General features: G+C 43.5%; 1 protein-coding gene across 1 annotated transcript in view; it reads right to left on the reverse strand.

Moving 5' to 3' along the window:
• The window catches only part of LOC115005847 (transcription factor COE1-like), a gene marked incomplete at its 3' end in the record, with an annotated part of 121,953 nt that overhangs the window by 57,657 nt on the left and 42,509 nt on the right, over positions 1-21,787 (reverse strand). Inside the window, exons 6-8 of the mRNA XM_029427817.1 lie at positions 9,073-9,229; positions 7,355-7,418; positions 4,860-4,915 (exon numbers count right to left, since the gene is read on the reverse strand). Coding sequence (XP_029283677.1) covers positions 4,860-4,915; positions 7,355-7,418; positions 9,073-9,229 — 277 coding nt within the window. The remainder of the gene's footprint in view (positions 1-4,859; positions 4,916-7,354; positions 7,419-9,072; positions 9,230-21,787) is intronic.

Genomic DNA, 21,787 nt, shown 5'->3' on the forward strand with positions numbered 1-21,787 from the left:
AACCCAGGAAACTGCTGTTTGTCACGCCTTAAAGTTGGTTGTACAGGAACGACATTTTTAGGGACTTTTAGTTCCCCGTACTTTAGAACCAGTTGTGTTGTTGGATGGGAACTAATCAGAGATCGGATGTGTTGATACAGTATGTGCCCCCCCCCTCTCCCCGCCCCCCCAGCACCAACAACAAAGTCAAACATGGCCTCCAAACACCACCACCTCCACCACCTCCCCTTTTGGTGGTCTCAGCCTCCTCCAGCCTTCCCAGAATTCCCTGCCAGATGGCAGGCAGCGCCCCAGGATGAAGCCCCCCCTCCCACACGCCTCACCCCCACCGAGCTGTCATGTCAGCGTCCGGATGACGGATGACCGCTGTGTGTGCGCGCGTGTGTGTGTGTGTAATACCCTGGTGGTTGTAAATGAACTCCAGTAAGAGTGTGTGTGTGTGTGTGTGTGTGTGTCCTCCCTCCTTCTTCCCCTCTCTTCCTACGATGACCTACCACTACCTCATCCACCTTTATAGTCAAAACAGACCTCCGCCCTGCACACACACACACCCCCCTGGGGTACAATACTTTTAGGATAACGACCACTTCTGCATTATTGATCCTGATGCTGGCTCTGTTCCTCTGGATTAAAATGCTCCAGTTTGACCAGGAGGGATGTGGATTGCATCAGGGACACACACACACAGACGCGCTCACACACACACACCACATACTGTGTGTAGATTTGCAGGTCGATATTTATACATCATCATTCCTGATGCAGGACTCCCGTGAGTGTGTGTGTGTGTGTGTGTGTGTGTGTGTGTGTGTGTGTGTGTGTGTGTGTGTGTGCATGTGTGAGCGTGCACGCTGTATTTATCTCTCTCTGTGAGGACGATTGTTTTTTATCAGGGAAACATTTGAAAGACTTTGGAAAGTGAGGACATTTTATAACGTGCCTCTGCACGTTATAAAAACTTAGTAAAGTTTTAGAAAGTGATTTTAAAAGAGAAGATATTCTTTGGATACTTGGGACATTTTTAGAAATTTTATTTTAATAAAAGTGGATAAGAAGTTATTTCTGGAAAGTGAAATAGATTTAAGAAATGTCCCCACTTCACAAAGTGGGGACATTTCTTTAGAAAGTGGACATTTAGGACAGTTTTCCAAAACTTTTTAAGGACACTTTCTGAAAGTGTATATTAAGTTAGAATAGTTTCTGCAAAGGGACAACTTTAGGGGGACATTAGTTTATAAAGTTGACAGTGAGGAACAATGTGAGGAAACCCCATCTCTGAAAGACATGTTGGGAAAGTGAGATCTCAGCGATCGGGAACATTTGGAGTCCCTACATTACAAAAGCTACGCACTGTCCCACTGTCCCCACTGTCCCACCGTCCCCACCGACCCCGCCGTCCCCACCGTCCTCACCGTCCTCACCGACCCCCGCCGTCCCCACCGTCCCCACCGTCCCCACCGTCCCCACTGTCCCACCGTCCCCACCGTCCCCACTGTCCCACTGTCCCCACTGTCCCCACTGCCCCCCCGGTGTTCAGAAGCACGTTCTGTGGACATTTGTCACTTAGTCTAAGTTTGTACGAGGGTCCTCGCAAGTATAGAAACCTGCGTGTTCAGCGGAGCATGTGAAGACTGTGAGTCTCAGATTTGTTGCTCACAAACATTAGTTTGAGGCGCGGCAGCTGAAGTCCCGCTGAGCGATGTGTGAAGCTCCTCGCTCAGAGGACTCGCTCGGCGCTGCAATCTGCATTAATTCAGCCGCCGCTCGCTCTGACAATCCCACGGACGCCGGGCCCCTAACACGCCCGCGGCGGGGTTTTATCGATCCGCGGGGACTCCAGCCGACCCGTCTGTTAGGTCTGACTGCCCACCAATGGGGTGTCATGTAGTGGGAGGTGAAGGTGGAGACGTGGGGGAGGGGGGGTGTCATAGAGGGGGAGATGTCAGGATTATTGTCTCCAGTGTGCCGTCGCTGCGCCACATTAGGGCCTATTGATCGGTTTCCATGGCTGACGCTTTGTCGAGGAGCCGCTTGCTACATCGATCGGTGACATGCCGACAGGGCCGACCAGAGGGGGGGGGGATAAATAAGCAGGAGGGGAGGCTGGGAGGACGGGGGAGGCTTAAACAGGTGTTTGGACATGATTTATGTTTGGGGGGTTTGATGTACTGTAAGTGAGGCTGATGAGGCTCCAGCAGAATGTGCATCAGTAACTATGACGACATCAGAGTTCTCTTCACAACAACCTCCGTCTCTCGGCAGCGACAGATTTTATTCTTTAGACTTTGCAGAATATTTAGTTCTTTTGTAATGAATGTTTCTTCTTCTGGGTGAGTTATTATATTATGTTATTCCTGTAAACGATATGATGCATTATTATTTCATCCTGCACCTCTTATTAAGTATTTCCCTAAATAACGTTGTGTTTTGGAGCCAGGTAGAATCATCCAGTGCAGTGCAGGCTGCTCGTATATTATATATATTCATATTAATATTGTATTATTCACTCACTTATACAGTTGTGTGTGTCGGGTAGGGTTTGTGCTCTGAGTGCGAGTGTAGTTTATGAAATTATAGATTTGAACTCAAACGTTTAAACCTTTCAAATAAAATAAATAAGTAATATTAACCATCGACACAACAAAAGCTGCAGTTCAGTCTAAAGTGTGAAGGCAGGTTACTGTGGGTACTGTGGGTACTGTGGGTACTGTGGGTACTGTGGGTGTGGGTACTGTGGGTATTGTGGGTACTGTGGGTGTGGGTACTGTGGGGTACTGTGGGTACTGTGGGGTACTGTGGGTACTGTGGGTACTAAAAACCGAGAGACACGGCTGGAGAGGAAAACTGCAGAGTGCTGAGTTCAGGAAAGTGAGGAGGAAGAAGAGGAGGAGCAGGAGGTTTTAGACGGTGTTTCAAAATGTCCACTTTCTAAAATAAAACGTCTCACTTTTTGTAGTTAAAGTTTGAGGACGAAGATGTTATGTATTTATGATTCTTTCATTTATTTGCCCTAAAGTGTGTTTCCGTGTGTGTTTCAGTGTGTGTTTCAGTGTAGTGTGTTTCAGGTGTGTGTTTCAGTGTGTGTTTCAGTGTGTGTGTGTTTCAGTGTGTGTGTTTCAGTGTGTGTTTCAGTGTGTGTTTCAGTGTGTGTTTCAGTGTGTGTTCAGTGTGTGTGTTTCAGTGTGTGTTTCAGTGTGTGTTTCAGTGTGTGTGTTTCAGTGTGTTGTTTCAGTGTGTGTTTCAGTGTGTGTTTCAGTGTGTGTGTGTTTCAGTGTGTGTTTCAGTGTGTGTTTCAGTGTGTGTTTCAGTGTGTGTGTTTCAGTGTGTGTTTCAGTGTGTGTGTGTGTTTCAGTGTGTGTGTTTCAGTGTGTGTTTCAGTGTGTGTTTCAGTGTGTGTGTTTCAGTGTGTGTTTCAGTGTGTGTGTGGTTCAGTGTGTGTTTCAGTGTGTGTGTTTCAGTGTGTGTTTTCAGTGTGTGTTTCAGTGTGTGTGTTTCAGTGTGTGTGTTTCAAGTGTGTGTGTGTTTCAGTGTGTGTGGTTTCAGTGGTGTGTGTTTCAGTGTGTGTGTTTCAGTGTGTGTGCGTTTCAGTGTGTGTTTCAGTGTGGTTTCGTTTCAGTGTGTGCTTCAGTGTGTGTTTCAGTGTGTGTGCTTCAGTGTGTGTTTCAGTGTGTGTGTTTCAGTGTGTGGTTTCAGTGTGTGTTTCAGTGTGTGTTTCAGTGTGTGTTTCAGTGTGTGTGTTTCAGTGTGTGTTTCAGTGTGTGTTTCAGTGTGTGTTTTAGTGTGTGTTTCAGTGTGTGTGTTTCAGTGTGTGTTTCAGTGTGTGTGTTTCAGTGTGTGTGTTTCAGTGTGTGTTTCAGTGTGTGTGTTTCAGTAGGTGTGTTCAGTGTGTGTTTCAGTGTGTGTTTTTCAGTGTGTGTGTTTCAGTTTGTGTGTTTTAGTGTGTGTGTTTCAGTGTGTGTTTCAGTGTGTGTTTCAGTGTGTGTGTTTCAGTGTGTGTGTTTCAGTGTGTGTTTCAGTGTGTGTGTTTCAGTGTGTGTGTTGCAGTTTGTGTGTTTCAGTGTGTGTGTTTCAGTGTGTGTGTTGCAGTGTGTGTGTTTCAGTGTGTGTTTCAGTGTGTGTGTGTTTCAGTGTGTGTTTCAGTGTGTGTGTGTTTCAGTGTGTGTTTCAGTGTGTGTTTCAGTGTGTGTGCTTCAGTGTGTGTTTCAGTGTGTGTGTTTCAGTGTGTGTTTTCAGTGTGTGTGTTTAGTGTGTGTTTCAGTGTCTGTGTTTCAGTGTGTGTGTTTCAGTGTGTGTTTCAGTGTGTGTTTCAGTGTGTGTGTTTTAGTGTGTGTTTCAGTGTGTGTGATTCAGTGTGTGTGTTTCAGTGTGTGTTTCAGGTCAAACGATATGAAAGGAGTCCATCAGGGAGCGTCAGTGTGTTCACAGAGGCTAGCAGTTTCCCTCTGCTGCCAGTCTTTATGCTAAGCTAAGCTAACCAGACTCCAGATGCCCAACACTGTGTTATTCCTGTTCCTGCATTTTTAACTGATGACCGTTGATCTGTACTTGTATAATAAATGTTTGTTAAGTGTCTACATCCTTCTCTATGTGTTGCACTAACACACATTTTCTGGATTATTATCTGCGTAAACATCTCACTGTGAACTTATGCATCACATAAGATCAGTAAATAAATATACAATAAGACAATAAGATATAGATTTAGAATATATATATACAATATTTTGATGGATAAATAAGATGCAACAATAAAATCCGGAAATTACAATTAGAGGTTTGGAGGTTTAGCATCCAATAAAAGGTGTGTGAGTTCATAGATGTTAAGGAATAACAAGCTGAATGTTTCTGTATCTTCTCACCTGTTTAGTCATGGAGTCGATCAGCCGAACAAAAAGATCCTGTTCTGTCCTGATGCCTGGAAAACACAGAAAACACACACATCAGTCTGCTGAAACACACACACACACACACACACACACACACACACACACACACACGTGCATGCATTAGCGTGTTATGCTAATGCGAGGCAGAAGAACAGGCAGATTCCTCGCAGTGTAAATGACTTCTGTTATTATTTATGTCCCGTTTGTGTATTTATGTTTTCTGTAGCTCATCTCGTCCGGGCTACGCTAACACCCCCCTCAGCAAAAACAAACATTAGCGCGGCTCCAGAGCTGTTTATTATTTATAGGCCACGCCGCCTTTAACTGCCGAGCCCCCGGCCCCTCCCCACCGCCCCCCTGCTGCCTTTTTTCCTCAAGGATAACAAGGAATCCTCATTCTCCGACAAATTAAATATCAATCAGGATTGCTTGTCTTTTATTAGCTATGCATCCGAGCGTAAATGTGACACGAACACGACATGGGGTGGAGGAGGCAACACCTGTTAGCGGCGGAGTCGCTCTAATTGTATTCGATGCTGTGGGCTTGTTTTCTTTCCCTCTTCTTGTTTTGGGGCCGTTTCCTCGCAGCTTCCTGTGCTTTCTAATTGACATGATTCACTCCTCTCAGTGCTGAGCAGTGTGCAGCCTAAATGGCGGCTATCCGTCGCAGGTTGCAGATGAGGTCAATTACCTCCGTACGATGCTAATCCGACGATGCCGACTCATATTAGAGTGATTCATCCCCCTTTGGAAGAAAACGCTCTTTTATGTCCCACTTTATCTGGTGTTTCTGCGGGGGTCTGAGAGCATTACGGCCGCGCTGCTCCTGCAGCTCTGGACCGCTGCCAGCACAAAGCAGGACTGTGTGTTCTGAATCAGAAAAAGATCCTTCCACTTCCCCCGACGGACAAAACAGAGTTCAGGTTCGGTTAGTTGTCAGGTATTCCAGATGTGTGTGTGTGTGTGTGTGTGTGTGTGTGTGTGTGTGTGTGGTGTGTGTGGTGATAATGAAAAACTTTTTCCAGTCTTAAAAACGGCACAGTTCTCTTCAACTACCCGTCTGCCGAGGTGACCTTTAATATAAATTCCTTCTCACAGATTTAATTCATGCAGGAAAGTTCAACTCAGACGGTTCCACCTGTGGGAGCGCGGTCATTACCTCCACTTCATCAATCAATACTGAAACACCTGAGCTGAACAAAGACTGACCTACACAAGTGCCATTTAAAGAAGGAGAAACTCAGATTTAATTTCATGCTGTCAATCAGCGTGTGTTCACACGACTGTCAGCAGGAACCTGCAACATATAGATTTCTATTCCACCAATGTGCTTCACCAGAGCTGCCGCCTGATTATCTTTACGTTTTACACCCAGGAAGTGAGACACCTCCGCCGGATCTCACGGGAAGGCGTATAAATAGCACATTTAACAAGCTTTTTGTGTCATTTAACACTTTCTCAGTCCCGACTCGTCGCAGTTTTAAACACGAGATTAGCGTTGTGTAGTGTTGTGGTCAGCTTCAGGAAAAGATCGGCTTCAAATCACTTGGTTTGTTACGTAAATCAAGTCACGCAGCCAACGTTGTCTTTGGGTCTCACGCGGGACGTCTGTTTGCCCCCGACCTCCTCGCTCTTTATACTGCGTCACATGACTTCTGGAGTGCTTGCTCTCAGCGTCTAATATTGTGATAATCACGCAAAAATATTTTATGGAAATGCCGTGTTATCATTTAGCAGGATGCAGAGACGGATTATGATGTGTTCAAATGTCATCTTGTAAAATCTAGTTTATGGTAAGAAACTTGAATAATTGTTGTTTACAGATGTTTACAGATGTTTGCAGATGTTTACAGATGTGTGCAGATGTTTACAGATGTTTGCAGATGTTTGCAGATGTGTGCAGATGTTTACAGATGTTTGCAGATGTTTGCAGATGTTTACAGATGTTTGCAGATGTTTGCAGATGTTTACAGATGTTTGCAGATGTTTGCAGATGTGTGCAGATGTTTACAGATGTTTGCAGATGTGTGCAGATGTTTGCAGATGTTTGCAGATGTTTGCAGATGTGTGCAGATGTTTGCAGATGTGTGCAGATGTTTGCAGATGTTTGCAGATGTGTGCAGATGTTTACAGATGTTTGCAGATGTTTGCAGATGTTTGCAGATGTGTGCAGATGTTTGCAGATGTTTGCAGATGTGTGCAGATGTTTACAGATGTTTGCAGATGTGTGCAGATGTGTGCAGATGTTTACAGATGTTTGCAGATGTTTGCTATATAAAATATATATCAGCTGAGTTACGAGCGGTTTACAGAAACAGTCTGAAGTGTCGTGACGTCCCGACTACACGTCGTATATCTGTACGTTACTGCTTGTTGTCATCATGTCAACACTTTACACGCGTGCCTCCGGGAGCGGCTACATCCTGTGCTTTGTTATAACAGTATTATTACTTCCTGTGCAGACTCACCGTTGCTGTAGAGGAGCTGTAGCCTGTAGTGGATCCCGTTGTTGGTCTTCTCTCCGTTGTACTCCTGTCACACACACACACAAAACACACTTTACACCACTGTGACGAAGGTGTGAGAATAAAACATTTACAGTGGGGCTGCGATGCTCAGCAGGCCGAGCTGTGAAACACGTGGACACGCGGCGCTCGTAGCCAGTTCTCTGTCATCTCAACGTTCCAAGAAAAACATGACGTTAAAGTTTGACCAGCAGTCTCTCTGCCGATACTGATACTAGATATTATATATACATATTTATACGATAATGCTAAGAATAAATACACTTTTTAAACCACAGTTATGAAATAAGTTAAATTTAAAAATGTTGGGAGTAATAATCTGACACTGAATCTAAACGATTATTTCGAGTCAAAATAAGGAAATATAAAGTAAAATGTTGACATTCTGAGAAACAAAACGTTATCTCTTCACAATCTCCTTTTGGTCTTTCTATGTTATAATCTTATAATAATGTTATAATATAAAACATCATAATTAAATCTCTAAATCTGTTTTTATCCAGACACCAACGTCCACACCTCACAGAAGATATGTATTACTGCACGTCATATCCCATAATATATCAACACATTACAGATTATGTTAATCTGAATATATAACAGTGAGCACCTGCTGCTCATCAACATCACTTCCTGTCCTGGATCAATAAAGGTTGATTTGATTTGATCTTATGTTACTCTTCTTCATGTCTCTTCTCTCCTGACCTCCCTCACCCCGTCTTCTTCTTCTTCTCTTATTTATTTAACTCCTTTTTATTTCAGCTCTCTCTCTTTCGTCTCCGTCAGTCGGCCACTCGGTGCCAACTGTGCCTGGGAGTGTTGGCTCAGTCCCAGTGTGTGTGTGTGTGTGTGTGTGTTGGGGGGTGTATCGGGGGTGGAGAGACTAGAGGTCAGAGCCGAGGTGAGTGAGTGGGTGTAGAGGAGGGGAGGGTTTCAGTGCCAGCTGGCAGCCGATCAGACACAAACCCGGCTGCTGATACCATCCTCAGTTTATTAAGTATTATTAGTAGTCGTTGCAGAGTATTTCTATTTTATTATGTTGCAACACATTAAAGTCTTAAAGTCTGACTTCCTGTCTGAGGCTCTCAGCTACGACCCCATTGGTTCCTCGTAAACACGTAAATCTGAGCAAATATTTATAGTTTGAACTGAGAAAACATTTATGATGATTCTCTATAAAACATACGATAAGAAATGTATTTATTATTTATATTAATAATGAATCTTTTTATTTTTTTGTCAAATGTTTGTCCTTTGATGAGTTCGACAAACATGACGAACGCTTGTTATTGTTTAATTAAACGTATATAATTATTATTATCTATTTGTTTGTGGGACACGTTGTTTAAAAGAATACAGCAGGTTGTTGGTCTTCCCTTAAACTTCATAAAGAATTGGTCTGTTCCACATTACTCGACAGTAATGATATATAATAATATTATATTATATAATATAATATATAACCCACGTACAGTTGTTATCATGATGGATAAACAATGTTACAGTTAAAATCATCTTCAGATTTTAACCGTAATTAAAGATTAAATCGTTTCGCCTCAGATTTCATGGAACAAACAGGAACAGCTGTCGGGGACTACTTCCAGCGGCGGCTGAATCCACGTTTATTAGCGTCTGCGGTACGGCGTGACTTTAAAGGTCACCTTGTCTTTCTCCACGAAGTCGATGTAGGACGTCCGCTCGATCTCCACCGGCTGACCCTGCCGGTCGTACAGCGCCAGCACGAAGTGGAAGAAGTTGGACTTCCTCAGGTTGGACGGCGGCTGCTTCTCAAAGTGAGCTCGGGCCAAACCAACGCCGCTGAAACACAGCGAGAGAAACAGGAAGTCGTTACTTAAACACACAAACTGGTGGAAACTTTTATAATATGTCTTCAGAGGAGAAGTTATGAATACTGCACACTATTTATGATGTTACAATACATATTATTACAATACACGCAGAGTCTCTACGTGATGATTGATATACATATATATATATATATATATATATATATATGTATTTATATGTATGTAAAAGTATTTACACCTTTCTCAACCATATTTATTATTGTTGTTGTTAGAGGAGGAGGAGGAGGAAGAGGAGGAAGAGGAGGAGGAAGAGGAGGAGGAAGAGGAGGAAGGAGAGAGGAGGAGGAAGGAGAGAGGAGGAGGAAGAAGAGGAGGAAGAGGAGGAGGAGGAGGAAGAGGAGGAAGAGGAGGATACATCACATATAAATGTCCGTGTGTTCCATCTGAACTTCCTCTCAGGAACATTTGAAATCGCAGCTTCAGATCAAAGTGTTTGATGTTTCTGGATCTTTCAGGTCCCTGATTCTGATTGTTGAACTTTCATTCGCTCGTTCAGTTTCTTTCATTTCCGTGACGCCGAATCGGACCGTAAGTGACGTTAGTTCCAGGACCGTCTTCAAACTCGGGCTTCATGCGTAAAGTTTAGAGACTGCACGTGTTCCAGACCGACGGAGAGTCCTCAACCAGTTTCCTCTACAGACCAAACCAGTTTACTCCACAGACAAACAAGTTTACTGCTTACAGACCAAAACCAGTTTTACTCTACAGACCAAAAACCAGGTTACTGTACAGACAACCAGTTCTACTCAAAGACAAACAGTTACTGTACAGACCAAACCAGTTTATCTACAGACAAACCAGTTTACTGTACAGAAAACCAGTTTATCCACAGACAAACCAGTTACTGTACAGACCAAACAGGTTACTCTAAAGAACAAACCAGTTTACTCCACATACAAACCAGTTTACTCTACAGACAAACCAGTTTACTCCACAGACAAAACCAGTTTACTGTACAGACCCAACCAGTTTATCCACAGACAAACCAGTTACTGTACAGACAAACCAGTTTACTGTACAGACAAAAACCAGTTTACTTTACAGACCAAAACCAGTTATCGACATTCAAAATCACTTTAACTACAGACAAACCAGTTTAATGTACAGACAAACCAGTTTACTTACATTCAATCAGTTTACTCCACAGAAAACCAGTTTACTCTACAGACAAACCAGTTTACTTCTACAGACAAAAAAAAACCCCCCCCCCCCCAGAGTTTACTCTACATCAAACCAGGTTACTCTACATCAAATCCATTTACTCTACAGACAAACCAGTTTACTCTACAGGGACAAACCAGTTTACTGTACAGACAAACCAGTTACTGTACAGGGGAGACAAACCAGTTTACTCTTACAGAAAACCAGTTTAACTGTACAGACCAACCCAGTTTACTCCACAGACAAACCGTTTAATGTACAGGACAAACCAGGTTTACTCACAGACAAACCAGTTTACTGTACAAGACAAACCAGTTTACTCCACAGACAAACCCGTTTACTGTACGACAAACAGGTTTTACTGTATAGACAAACCAGTTTACTCTCTACAGACAAACCAGTTTACTCACAGACACAACCAGTTTACTCTTACAGACAAACCAGTTTACTCCACAGACAAACCAGTTATGTACAGACAAACCAGTGTACTGTACAGACAAACCAGTTTACTCCACAGACAAACCAGTTTACCTCTACAGACAAAACCAGTTTACTCACAGACAAACCAGGTCTGTACAGGACAAAACCAGTTTACTCTACAGACAAAACAGTTTACCTCCACATAACAAACCGTTTACTCTCAGACAAACCAGTTACTCCAAGACAACAGTTTACTTACAGACAACCAGTTTCTCCACAGACAAACCAGTTTACTGTGACAGACAACCCGTTTATGTACAGACAAACCAGTTTACTTAACGACAAACCAGTTTACTCTACATTTCAAAATCACTTTACTCTACGACAAACCGTTAATGCTACAGACAAAACCAGTTTACTCTACAGGACAAACCAGTTTAAGCTACATCAAACCAGTTTACTCTACAGACAAAACATTGTACTCTAACCGGAACAAACCAGTTTATGTACAGACAAACCAGTTTACTCTACAGACAACCAGTTTACTCTACAGACAAAACCGTTTACTCACAGCAAACCAGTTGTTTATCTACTTCAAACCCAGTTTACTCTACATTCAAACCAGTTTACTGACAAAAAACCAGTTTAATTCTACAGACAAACAGTTTACTCTACATTCAAAACACAGTTAGCTCTCCAGACAAACCAGTTTATGTTACAGACAAACAGTTTACTCCAACAGACAAACCAGTTACCTGTACAAGACAAACCAGTTTACTCTACAACAAACAGTTGACTTACAGACAAACCAGTTACGTACAGACAAACCAGTTTACTCCACAGACAACAGTTTTACTGTACAGCAAAAACCAGTTTACTCTTACAGCCAAACAGTTACTCTACATACAAACCAGAGTTTACTGTACAGGACAAACCAGTTTACTCCACAGACAAACCAGATTTACTGTACAGACAAACCAGTTTACTGTACAGACAAACCAGTTTACTGTACAAGACAACCAGTTTACTCCACAGACAAACCAGTTAGTTTAACTGTACAGAAAACAGTTTAACTTACAGACAAACCAGTTTACTCTAAATTCAAATCACTTTACTCTACAGACAAATACCAGTTACTCTACAGCAAACCAGTTTAATGTACAGACAACCCAGTTTCTTACTCTACATTAAAATCAGATACTCCACAGACAAACCAGTTACTTACAGACAAACAAGTGTACTCTACATTCAAACCAGTTTACTTACAGACAAACCTTTTACTCTACAGAAGAATAGATATAAACCAGTTTACTGTACAGACAAACCCAGTTTATGTACAGGACAAAAAAACCAGTTTACTCTACAGACAAACCAGTTTACATCTACATTCACACAGTTTACTGTACAGACAACACAGTTTACTCTACAGACAAACAGTTTAGCTCTACATCAAACCAGTTTACTCTAAAGACAAACCAGTTTTTACTCGACAGACAAACCAGTTTACTCTTACATTCAAACAGTTTACTGTCAGACAAAACAGTTTACTCTACATTCAAAACAGTTTACTGTACAGACAAACCAGTTTAATCTACATTCAAACAAGTTTACTCTACAGACAAACCAGTTTAATCGACAGGACAAAACCAGTTTAATGTGACAGACAACCAGTTTACTCCACCGACAAAACCAGTTAATGTACCAGAAAACCCAGTTACTCTACTTCAAATCAGTTTACTCCAAGACAAACCAGGTTATCTACAGACAAACCAGTTTACTCTAATTCAAACCAGTTTACTCTACAGACAACCATTTTTACTCTAAAGGACCAAACCAGTTTACTGTACAGAAACCAGGGTACTGTACAGACAAACAGTTTACTCTAAGGAAAAACCAGTTTACTCTACATTCAAAACCGTGTACTGATACAGACAAACCAGTTTATTACAGAACAAACCAGTTTACTCTACATCAAACCAGTTTACTCTACAGACAAACCAGTTTACTCTACAGACAACCAGTGTTACTATACATTCAAACAGTTTACTGTACGGACAAACCAGTTTACTGAAATTCAAAACCAGTTTACTGTACAGACAAACCAGTTTACTCTCATTCAAACCAGTTACTCTACACGACAAACCAGTTACTCTAAGACAAAACCAGTTTACTGTACAGACAAACCGTTTACTCTACAGAACAACCAAATTATTCTTGTCAGAAGAAACAGTTTGATTGCATCTAAACAGTTTACTTTTCACCAAAAACCAGTTATTCACATTACTCCACATGTAACCAGTTTATGAAACAGTTGAGTGCACATGTCTACCAGTCAATATATAAATAAGTTCACAGATTAAACCAAGCTTCTCCTAAAAAATGTCAGGGTGATCGTACGAAAACAAAACCCAGGGAAACTGCTGTTTGGTCCAGCCTTAAAGTTGGTGTACAGGGGAACGACATTTTTAGGTACTTTTAGTTCCCCGTTACTTAGACCAGTTGATGTTGTTGGATGGGAACTAATCGAGATCGGATGGTTTGATACAGGATGTGCCCACCCCATCTCCCCGCCCCCCCAGCACCAACAAACAAATCAAAACATGGCATTCAAAACACAACCACCTCCACCACCTCCCCTTTGGTGGTCTCAGCCTTCCTCAGACCTTCCCAGATTCCCTGCAGAGCGGAAGGCAGGCCCAGGTTTGAAGCCCCCCCTCCCACACGCCTCAACCCCACCGAGCTGTCATGTCAGCGTACGGATGACGGATGACCGCGGGTGTGCGCGAGTGTGTGTGTGTGTAATACCCCTGGTGGGTGTGGTTGTTTGTAAACTGAAAACACAGTAAGAGTGGGTGTGTGTGTGTGTGTGTGGTGTCTCCCTCCTCTTCCCCTCCTTCATACATGACCTACCACGACCCTCCACCTTTATAGTCAAACAGACCTCCGCCCTGCACACACACACACCCCCCTGGGGTACAAACCTTTTAGGATTAACGACCACTTATTGCATGATGATCCTGATGCTGGCTATCTGTTCCTCTGGATAAACATGCTCCGTTGGACCAGGGAGGAGGGATGTGGATTGCATACAGGACACACACAACACAGGACGCGCTCACACAAACCACACCACATACTGTGTCTGTAGATTTGCAGGCGATATTTATTACATCATCATTCTGATGCGGACTCCCAGTGAGTGGTGTGGTGGTGTGTGTGTGTGTGTTGTGTGTGTGTGTTGTGTGTGTGTGTGTGTGTGTGCATGTGTGCGCGTGCACGCTGTATTTATCTTCTCTGTGAGACGAATTGTTTTTTATCAGGGAAAACATTTGAACGACTTGGAAAGTGGAGGACATTTGCTAACGTGACCTCTGAACGTTTAGAAAAAAAAAAAAAACTTAGTAAAGTTTTAGAAGTGATTTTAAAAGAGAAGATATTCTGTGGATACTTGGGACAATTTTTAGAAATTTTCTTTTAAAAAAGTGGATAAGAAGTTATTTGGAAAGTGAAATAGATTACGAAATGCCCCACTTCACAAAAGTGGGGGACCTTTCTTTAGAAAGTGGACATTTAGGACAGTTTCCAAAAACTTTTGAAGGACACTTTTGAAAGTGTATATTAAGTTAGAATAGTTTCGCACAGGGACAACTTTAGGGGGGACATTAGTTATAAAGTTGACAGTGAGGAACAATGTGAGGAAAACCCCATCTCTGAAAGACAGTTTGGGAAAGTGAGATCTCAGCGATCGGGAACACTTTTGGAGTCCCACATTACAAAAAGCTAAGCACTGTCCCACTGTCCCCACTGTTCCCACCGTCCCCACCGACACCGCCCCCACGTCCTCACCGTCCTCACCGACACCGCCGTCCCACCGCCCCCACCGTCCCCAACCCGTCCCCACTGTACCACGTTCCCCCACCGTCCCATGTCCCACTGTCCCCACTGTCCCCACTGCCCCCCCGTGTTCAGAGCACGTTCTTGGTGGACATTTTTCATTAGTCTAGTTTGTACGAGGTGTCCTCGCAAGTTAAGAAACCTGCGTGTTCAGCGGAGCATGTGAAGACTGGAGTCTAAGAGTTGTTCCTCACAAAAATTAGTTTGGAGGCGCGGCAGATGAAGTCCCGCTGAGCGAGTGTGAAGCTCTCGCTCGAGGAACTCGCTCGGCGAGCAATTGCATTAATTCAGCCGCCGCTCGCTACTGACAATCCCACGGACGGCCGGGCCCTAACACGCCCGCGGCGGGGTTTTATCGATCCGCGGGGACTCCACCGAACCGTTGTTAGGTCTGACTGACCAACAATGGGGTGTCAGTAGTGGGAGTGATTGAAGGTGGTGAAGGGGAGACGTGGGGGAGGGGGGGTGTCATTAGAGGGGGGATGTAGGATTATTGTCTCCAGGGTGCCGTTCGCTGCGCCACATTAGGGCCTTTTATTGATCGGTTTCCATTGGCTGACGCTTTGTCGAGGAGCCGCTTGCTACATCGATCGGTGACATGCGAGGGCCGACCGAGGGGGGGGGATAAATAAAAAGCAGGAGGGGAAGGCGGGAGGACGGGGGAGGCCTTTAAAGGGTGTTGGGGACAGGATTTATGTTTGGGGGGTGTGATGTACTGTAAGTGAGGCTGATGAGGTCAAGCAGAATGTGCATCAGTAACTATGACGACATAGAGTCTCTTCACAACAACCTCGTCTCTCGGCAGCGACAGGATTTTAGTCTTTAGGACTTTGCCGAATATTTAGTTCTTTTTGTAATGAAATGTTTTTTCTGGTTGAGTTATTATATTATGTTATTCCTGTACAACGATTAGATGATTATTATTTCATCCGCACCTATATTAAGTATTCCCTAAATAACGTTGTGTTTTGGAGCCAGGAGAATCATCCAGTGCAGTTGCAGGCTGCTCGTATGCTTATATATATTCATATTAATAATTGTATTATTCACTCACTTATCAGTTGTGTGTGTCGGGTAGGTTTGTGCTCGAGTTGCGGAGTGTAGTTATGAATAAGATTTGAACCAAACTGTTTAAAACCTTTCAAATAAAATAAATAAGTAATATTAACCATCGACCAACAAAAGCTGCAGTTAGTTCTAACGTGTTGAAGGCAGGGTTACTGTGGGTACTGTGGGTACTGTGGGTACTGTGGGTACTGTGGGTGTGGGTACTGTGGGGTATTGTGGTACTGTGGGTGTGGGACGGGGGTACTGTGGGTATGTGGGGTTGTTGGTACTGTGGGTATGTGGGTACTAAAACGAGAGACACGGCCTGGGAGAGGGAAAGGAAAAACTGCAGAGTGCTGAGTTCAGGAAAGTGAGGAGGAAGGAAGAAGAGGAGGAGCAGGAGGTTTTAGACGGTGTCAAAATGTACACGTTCTAAAATAAACGTCTCACTTTTAGTTAAAGTTTGAGGAGAAGATGTTATGTGATTACTGATTCTTCATTTATTTGCCCTAAAGTGTGTTTCAGTGTGTGTTTAAGTGGTGTTTTCAGTGTAGTGTGTTTCAGTGTTGTGTTTCAGTGTGTGTGTTTCAGTGGGTGTGTGTTTCAGTGGTGTGTTTCAGTGGTGTGTTCAGTGTGTGTTCAGTGTTGTTGTGTTTCGTGGGTGGTTCAGTGTGTATGTGTGTGTTTCAGTGTGTGTGTCAGTGGTGTGTCAGGGTGTGGTGTTCAGGGTGTTTCAGTGTGTGTTCAGTGTGTGTCATGTTTCAGTGGTGTGTTTCAGTGTGTGTTCAGGGTGTTTCAGTGTGTGTTTCAGTTGTGTGTTTCAGTGTGTGTTTCAGTGGGGGGGAAATGTGTGTTTCAGGTGTGTGTTAAGAGGTTGTGTTTCAGGTGTGTTTCAGGGTTGTTCAGTGGGTGTTTCAGTGTGTAGTGTGTTTCAGTGTGTGTTTCAGTGTGTGTTTCCGATGAAGTGTGTGTGTTTTAAGTGTGTGTTTCAGTGATGTGTTTCAGTGTGTGTGTTCAGTGTGTGTGTTCAGTGTGTGTGGTTTCCGTGTGGGTGTGTTTCAGATGGTGTGTTTCAGTGTGTGTGTTAAGTGTGTGTTTTTCAGTGCTGTGTGCGTTTCAGTGTGTGTTTCAGGTGTGTGTTTCTGTGTGTGCTTCAGTGTTGTGTTTCGTGTGTGTGTTTCAGTGTGTGTTTCAGTGTGGTTTCAGTGTGGGTTACAGTTCGTGTTCAGGTGTGTGTTTCAGTAGTGTGTTTCAGTGTGTGTTTTCAGTGTGTGTTTTAGTGTGTGTTAGGTTTCAGTGGGTGTGTTTCAGGTGTGTTTCAGTGTGTGTGTTTTCAGTGGGGTGTTTCATGTGTGTTTTCGTGTGTGTGTTTCAGGATGTGTTTCAGTGTGTGTTTCAGTGTGTGTTTTTCAGTAGTGTGTGTTTCAGTTTGTGTGTTTAGGGTGTGTGTTTCAGTGTGTGTTCAGTGTGTGTTTAGTGTGTGTGTTTCAGTGTGTGGTTTCAGTGTGTGTTTCAGTGTGTGTGTTCAGTGTGTGTGTTGCAGTTTGTTGTGTTCAGTGTGTTGTGTTTCAGTGTGTGGTGTTTGCAGTGTGTGTGTTTCAGTGGTCAGTGTTTCGTGTGTGTGGGTTGCAGGTGGTTTTCAGTGTGTGTGTGTTTGCAGTGGTGGGTTTCGTGTGTGTTTCAAGTGTGTGTGCTTCCAGGGTGTTTTCAAGGGTGTGTGTGTTCAGTGTGTTGTTTCAGTGTGTGTGTTCAGTGTGGTTTCAGTGTCTGTGTGTAGTGTGTTTGTCTTTCAGTGTGTTCAGTTGTGTGTTTCAGTGTGTGTGTTTTAGTGTGTGGTTCCTGTGTGTGTGATTCAGTGTGTTGTGTTTTCAGTGTGTGGTTTCGGTCAAAACGATATGAAAAGGGTCCATCAGGGAGCGTCAGTTGTGTTCACAGCGGCTAGCAGTTTCACTCTGCTGCCAGTCTTTATGATAAGCTAAGCTAACAGATCAGATGGGCCCAACACTGTGTATTCCTGTTCTGCATTTTAATGTGGACCGTTGATCTGTACTGTATAATAAATGTTTGTTAGTGTCTACATCCTTCTCATGTGTTGCACTAACACACTTTTATGGATTATATATTGCGTAAAATTCTCACTGTGAACTTGCATCACAAAGATCAGTAAATTAAATATACCCAATAGAAATAAGAATAGATTTAGATAATATATACCAATATTTTGATGGATAAATAAGATGCAACAATAAAATCCGGAATTACAATTAGAGGTTGGAGTTAGCAGCCAATAAAAGGTGTGTGAGTTCTAGATGTGTTAAGGAATAACAAGTGAATGTTTCTGATCTTCTCACCTGTTTAGTTGGAGTCGATCAGCCGAAAAAAAGATCCTGTTCTTTCTGATGCCTGGAAGGAAAACACAGGAAAACACACACATCAGTCTGCTGAAAAACCACACACACACACACGCAACACACACCACACACACACGTGGCAGCATTAGAGTGTTATGCTAATGCGAGGCAGGAAGAACAGGCAGATTCTCGCAGTGTAACATGACTTTTTTTTTTTTTTTGTTATTATTTATGTCCGTTTGTGTATTTTATGTTTTCTGTAGCCTCATCTCGTCCGGGCTACGCTAACACCCCCACTCAGCAAAAACACAAACATTAGCGCGGTCCAGACTGTTATTATTATGGCCACGCCGACTTTAATGGCCGAGCCCCCGGCCCATCCCCACGCCCCCCCGGCTGCCTTTTTTCCTTCAAGGATAACAGGAATCCTCATTACTCCGACAAATTAAATATCAATCAGGATGCTTGTTCTTTAGACGTAGCATGCATCGAGCGTTAAATGTGAACGAAAAAGACATGGGGTGGAGGAGGCACAACGGCAAAACACATGTTAGCGGCGGAGTCGCTCTAATTGTTTCGATGATGTGGGATTGTTTCTTTCCATCTTCTTGTTTTTTGGGGCCGTTCCGTCGCAGCTCCTGTGCTTTTAATTGACTGATTCACTCCTCTCAGTGCTGAGCAGTGTGCAGCCTAAATGGCGGCTATCCGTCGCAGGTTGTTTGCAGATGAGGTCAATTACCTACGTACGATGCTAATCCGACGAGGCGACTAATATTAGAGTGATTCAGCCCCTTTGGAAGAAAGAAACGCTCTTTATGTCCCACTTATCTGTGTTTCGGGCGGGGGGTCTGAGAGCATTACGGCCGCGCTGCTCCTGCAGCCAGCTCTGGACGCATTGCCAGCACAAAGCAGGGATGGTGTTCTGAATCAGAAAAAGATCTTCCACTTCCCCCGAGGACAAAACAGAGTTCAGGTTCGGTTTAGTGTAGGGGGGTATTCCAGATGTGTGTTGTTGTGTGTGTGTGGTGTGTGTGTGTGTGTGTGTGTGTTGAGTGATATGAAAAACTTTTAGTCTTAAAAAACGGCACAGTTTCTGCAACTACCCGTCTGCGAGGTGACCTTTAATATAAATTTCCTTTAACAGATTAATTTCATGCAGGGAAAGTTAACTCAGCCGGTTCCACCTGTGGGAGCGCTGGGTCATTACCTCCACTTCATTTCATTCACATACGAAACACCTGAGCTGAAACAAGCTGACCTACACAAGTGACCCATTTAAAGAAGGAGAAGAAACTCAGATTTAATTTCATGCTGTCAATCAGCGTGTTTCACACAACGACTGGCAGCAGGGAACCTGCCAAACATATAGATTTCTATTCACCAATGTGCTCACCAGAGTGCCGCCTGATTATCTTTACGTTTTTACACGCAGGAAGTAGACACCTCCGCAGGATCTCACGGGAAGGCGTATAAATAGCACATAACAAGCTTTTGGGTCATTTAAACACTTTCTCAGTCCCGACTAGTCGAAGTTGTAAACACGAGATTAGCGTGTGTAGTGTTGTGGTCAGTTCAGAAAAGATCGGCTTCAAATCACTTGGTTTGTTACTAAATCAAGTCCACGCAGCCCAAGTGTCTTGGGTCTCAAGGCGGGACGTCTGTTTGCCACCGACCTCCTCGCTATTTATACTGAGTAAATGACTTCTGGAGTGCTGCTCTCAGCGTCTAAATTGTGATAATCCCGCAAAAATATTTGATGGAAATGCCGTGTTATCATTTAGCAGGATGCAGAGACGGATTATGATGTGTTCAAATGTCATCTTGTAAAATAGAGTTTATGGTAAGAAACTGAATAATTGTTGGTACAGATGTTACAGATGTTTTGAAGATGTTTACAGATGTGTGCAGATGTTTACAGATGTTTGCAGTGCTTTGCAGATGCTTTGTGCAGATGTTACAGATGTTTGCAGATTGTTTGCAGATGTTTAAGATTTGCAGATGTTTGCAGGATGTTTACAGAGGTTTGAAGAGTTTGCAGATGTTGTGCAGATGTTTACAGATGTTTGCAGAGTGTGAGGATGTTTGCGATGGTTTGCAGATGTTTTGCAGATGTGTGCAGATGTTTGCAGATGGTGCAGATGTTTTGCAATGTTTGCCAGATGTGTGAGATGATGTTTACAGATGTTTGCAGATGTTGCAGATGTTTTTTGCAGAGTGTGCAGATGTTTGCGATGTTTGCAGAGTGGCTGCAGATGTTTAAGATGTTTTGCAGATGTGTGCAGATGTGTGCAGATGGTTACAGTGTGAAGATGTTTGCATATAAAATATATATCAGCTGTGAGTACGAGCGGTTTACAGAAACAGTGAAGTGTCGGACGTCCCGACTACACGGGCGTCTATTGTACGTTACTGCTTGTTGTAATCATTGTCAACACTTTACACGCGTGCTCCGGGTTGAGCGGCTAAATCCTGTGCTTTGTTTTTATAACAGTATTATCCTTCCTGTGCAGACTCACCGTGCTGTAGAGGAGCTGTAGCCTGTAGGGATCCAGGTTGTTGGGGAGCCCGCTGGCAACGCCGCCGTGCCAACCTGGCTGCTCACTGGTTGTGATTGGTAGTTTTGGAAAGCAGCAGAGTGCCGTTTAAGAATGGTTAATGTGCCGCAATGATATGATGGAGAGGTCACACACACACACACACACACACACGCACACACACACACACACACACACACACACACGCACACACACACACGTTGGTTCATTATTTGAATGACTTTAAGAGTTTCTTTAAGCAGAAGAAACATCATGTCCCGATAACAAAGACTCCTCAGTAACTTCTGTTCAGAGTCTCACGAACAATATTTGCGTCTGCAGAATGTAAATATGAGGAGTGCGATCAGGTAGACGAACCAACAGGGACGCCCTTAAAGAGCTCACCTGGGAGCGGACTCTCTGATGCCTCTCATTAGCGAGTGGAAACACAGCATCCATCGGGGGGGAAGCCGGTTAATAATCGCACTCAATCACATAATGACTGAAGCTCAGACAGCCGGCCGCCATTATGAAGCTCTGAGCGAAGGGATCTGGGGGGGGGTTATCCCCACGCATCGATAAGAGTCGGAGGACGAGGGACGTTCAGAGGGACCCAAGAAAACACGCGGAGGTCAAAGTGCTCACACGTTACTGCAGCAGCTTTAATCTGTGCAACAGAAAACATTTCTCTCACACATCTAACCGGCAGCTACACCCTGTTCACACCTCATCTTTAAACCAGTTTATGTGTCACGTTCACATACAAACCAGTTCACTGCACAGAAACCAGGTAAGCCAGTTTACAGCATAATGTGAATCAGTTCACTGCAGATATAAACCAGTTACACCAAATCTGATCGTATCTACTGCTCATTAACACCAGTTGACACGTGAACCAGTTTACTCTAATTGTATTCTCCCAATGTATTTACATTCACCCAGTTGTGCTACAACATTGAAACCACTTTAGTGCGGCTGAGTTTTGCACTTCATGCCCATATGAACCAGTTGAACCAGTTACTGATGAACCAACGAAGATCCAGTGGATTCATTATTTTAAAAAAGTCAAATCTAACGTGGCTCAAAGTCTCTGCAGCTTCA

The sequence above is a fragment of the Cottoperca gobio genome, unplaced genomic scaffold (assembly GCF_900634415.1).
Source record: "Cottoperca gobio unplaced genomic scaffold, fCotGob3.1 fCotGob3_37arrow_ctg1, whole genome shotgun sequence".
NCBI classification, from domain to species: domain Eukaryota; kingdom Metazoa; phylum Chordata; class Actinopteri; order Perciformes; family Bovichtidae; genus Cottoperca; species Cottoperca gobio.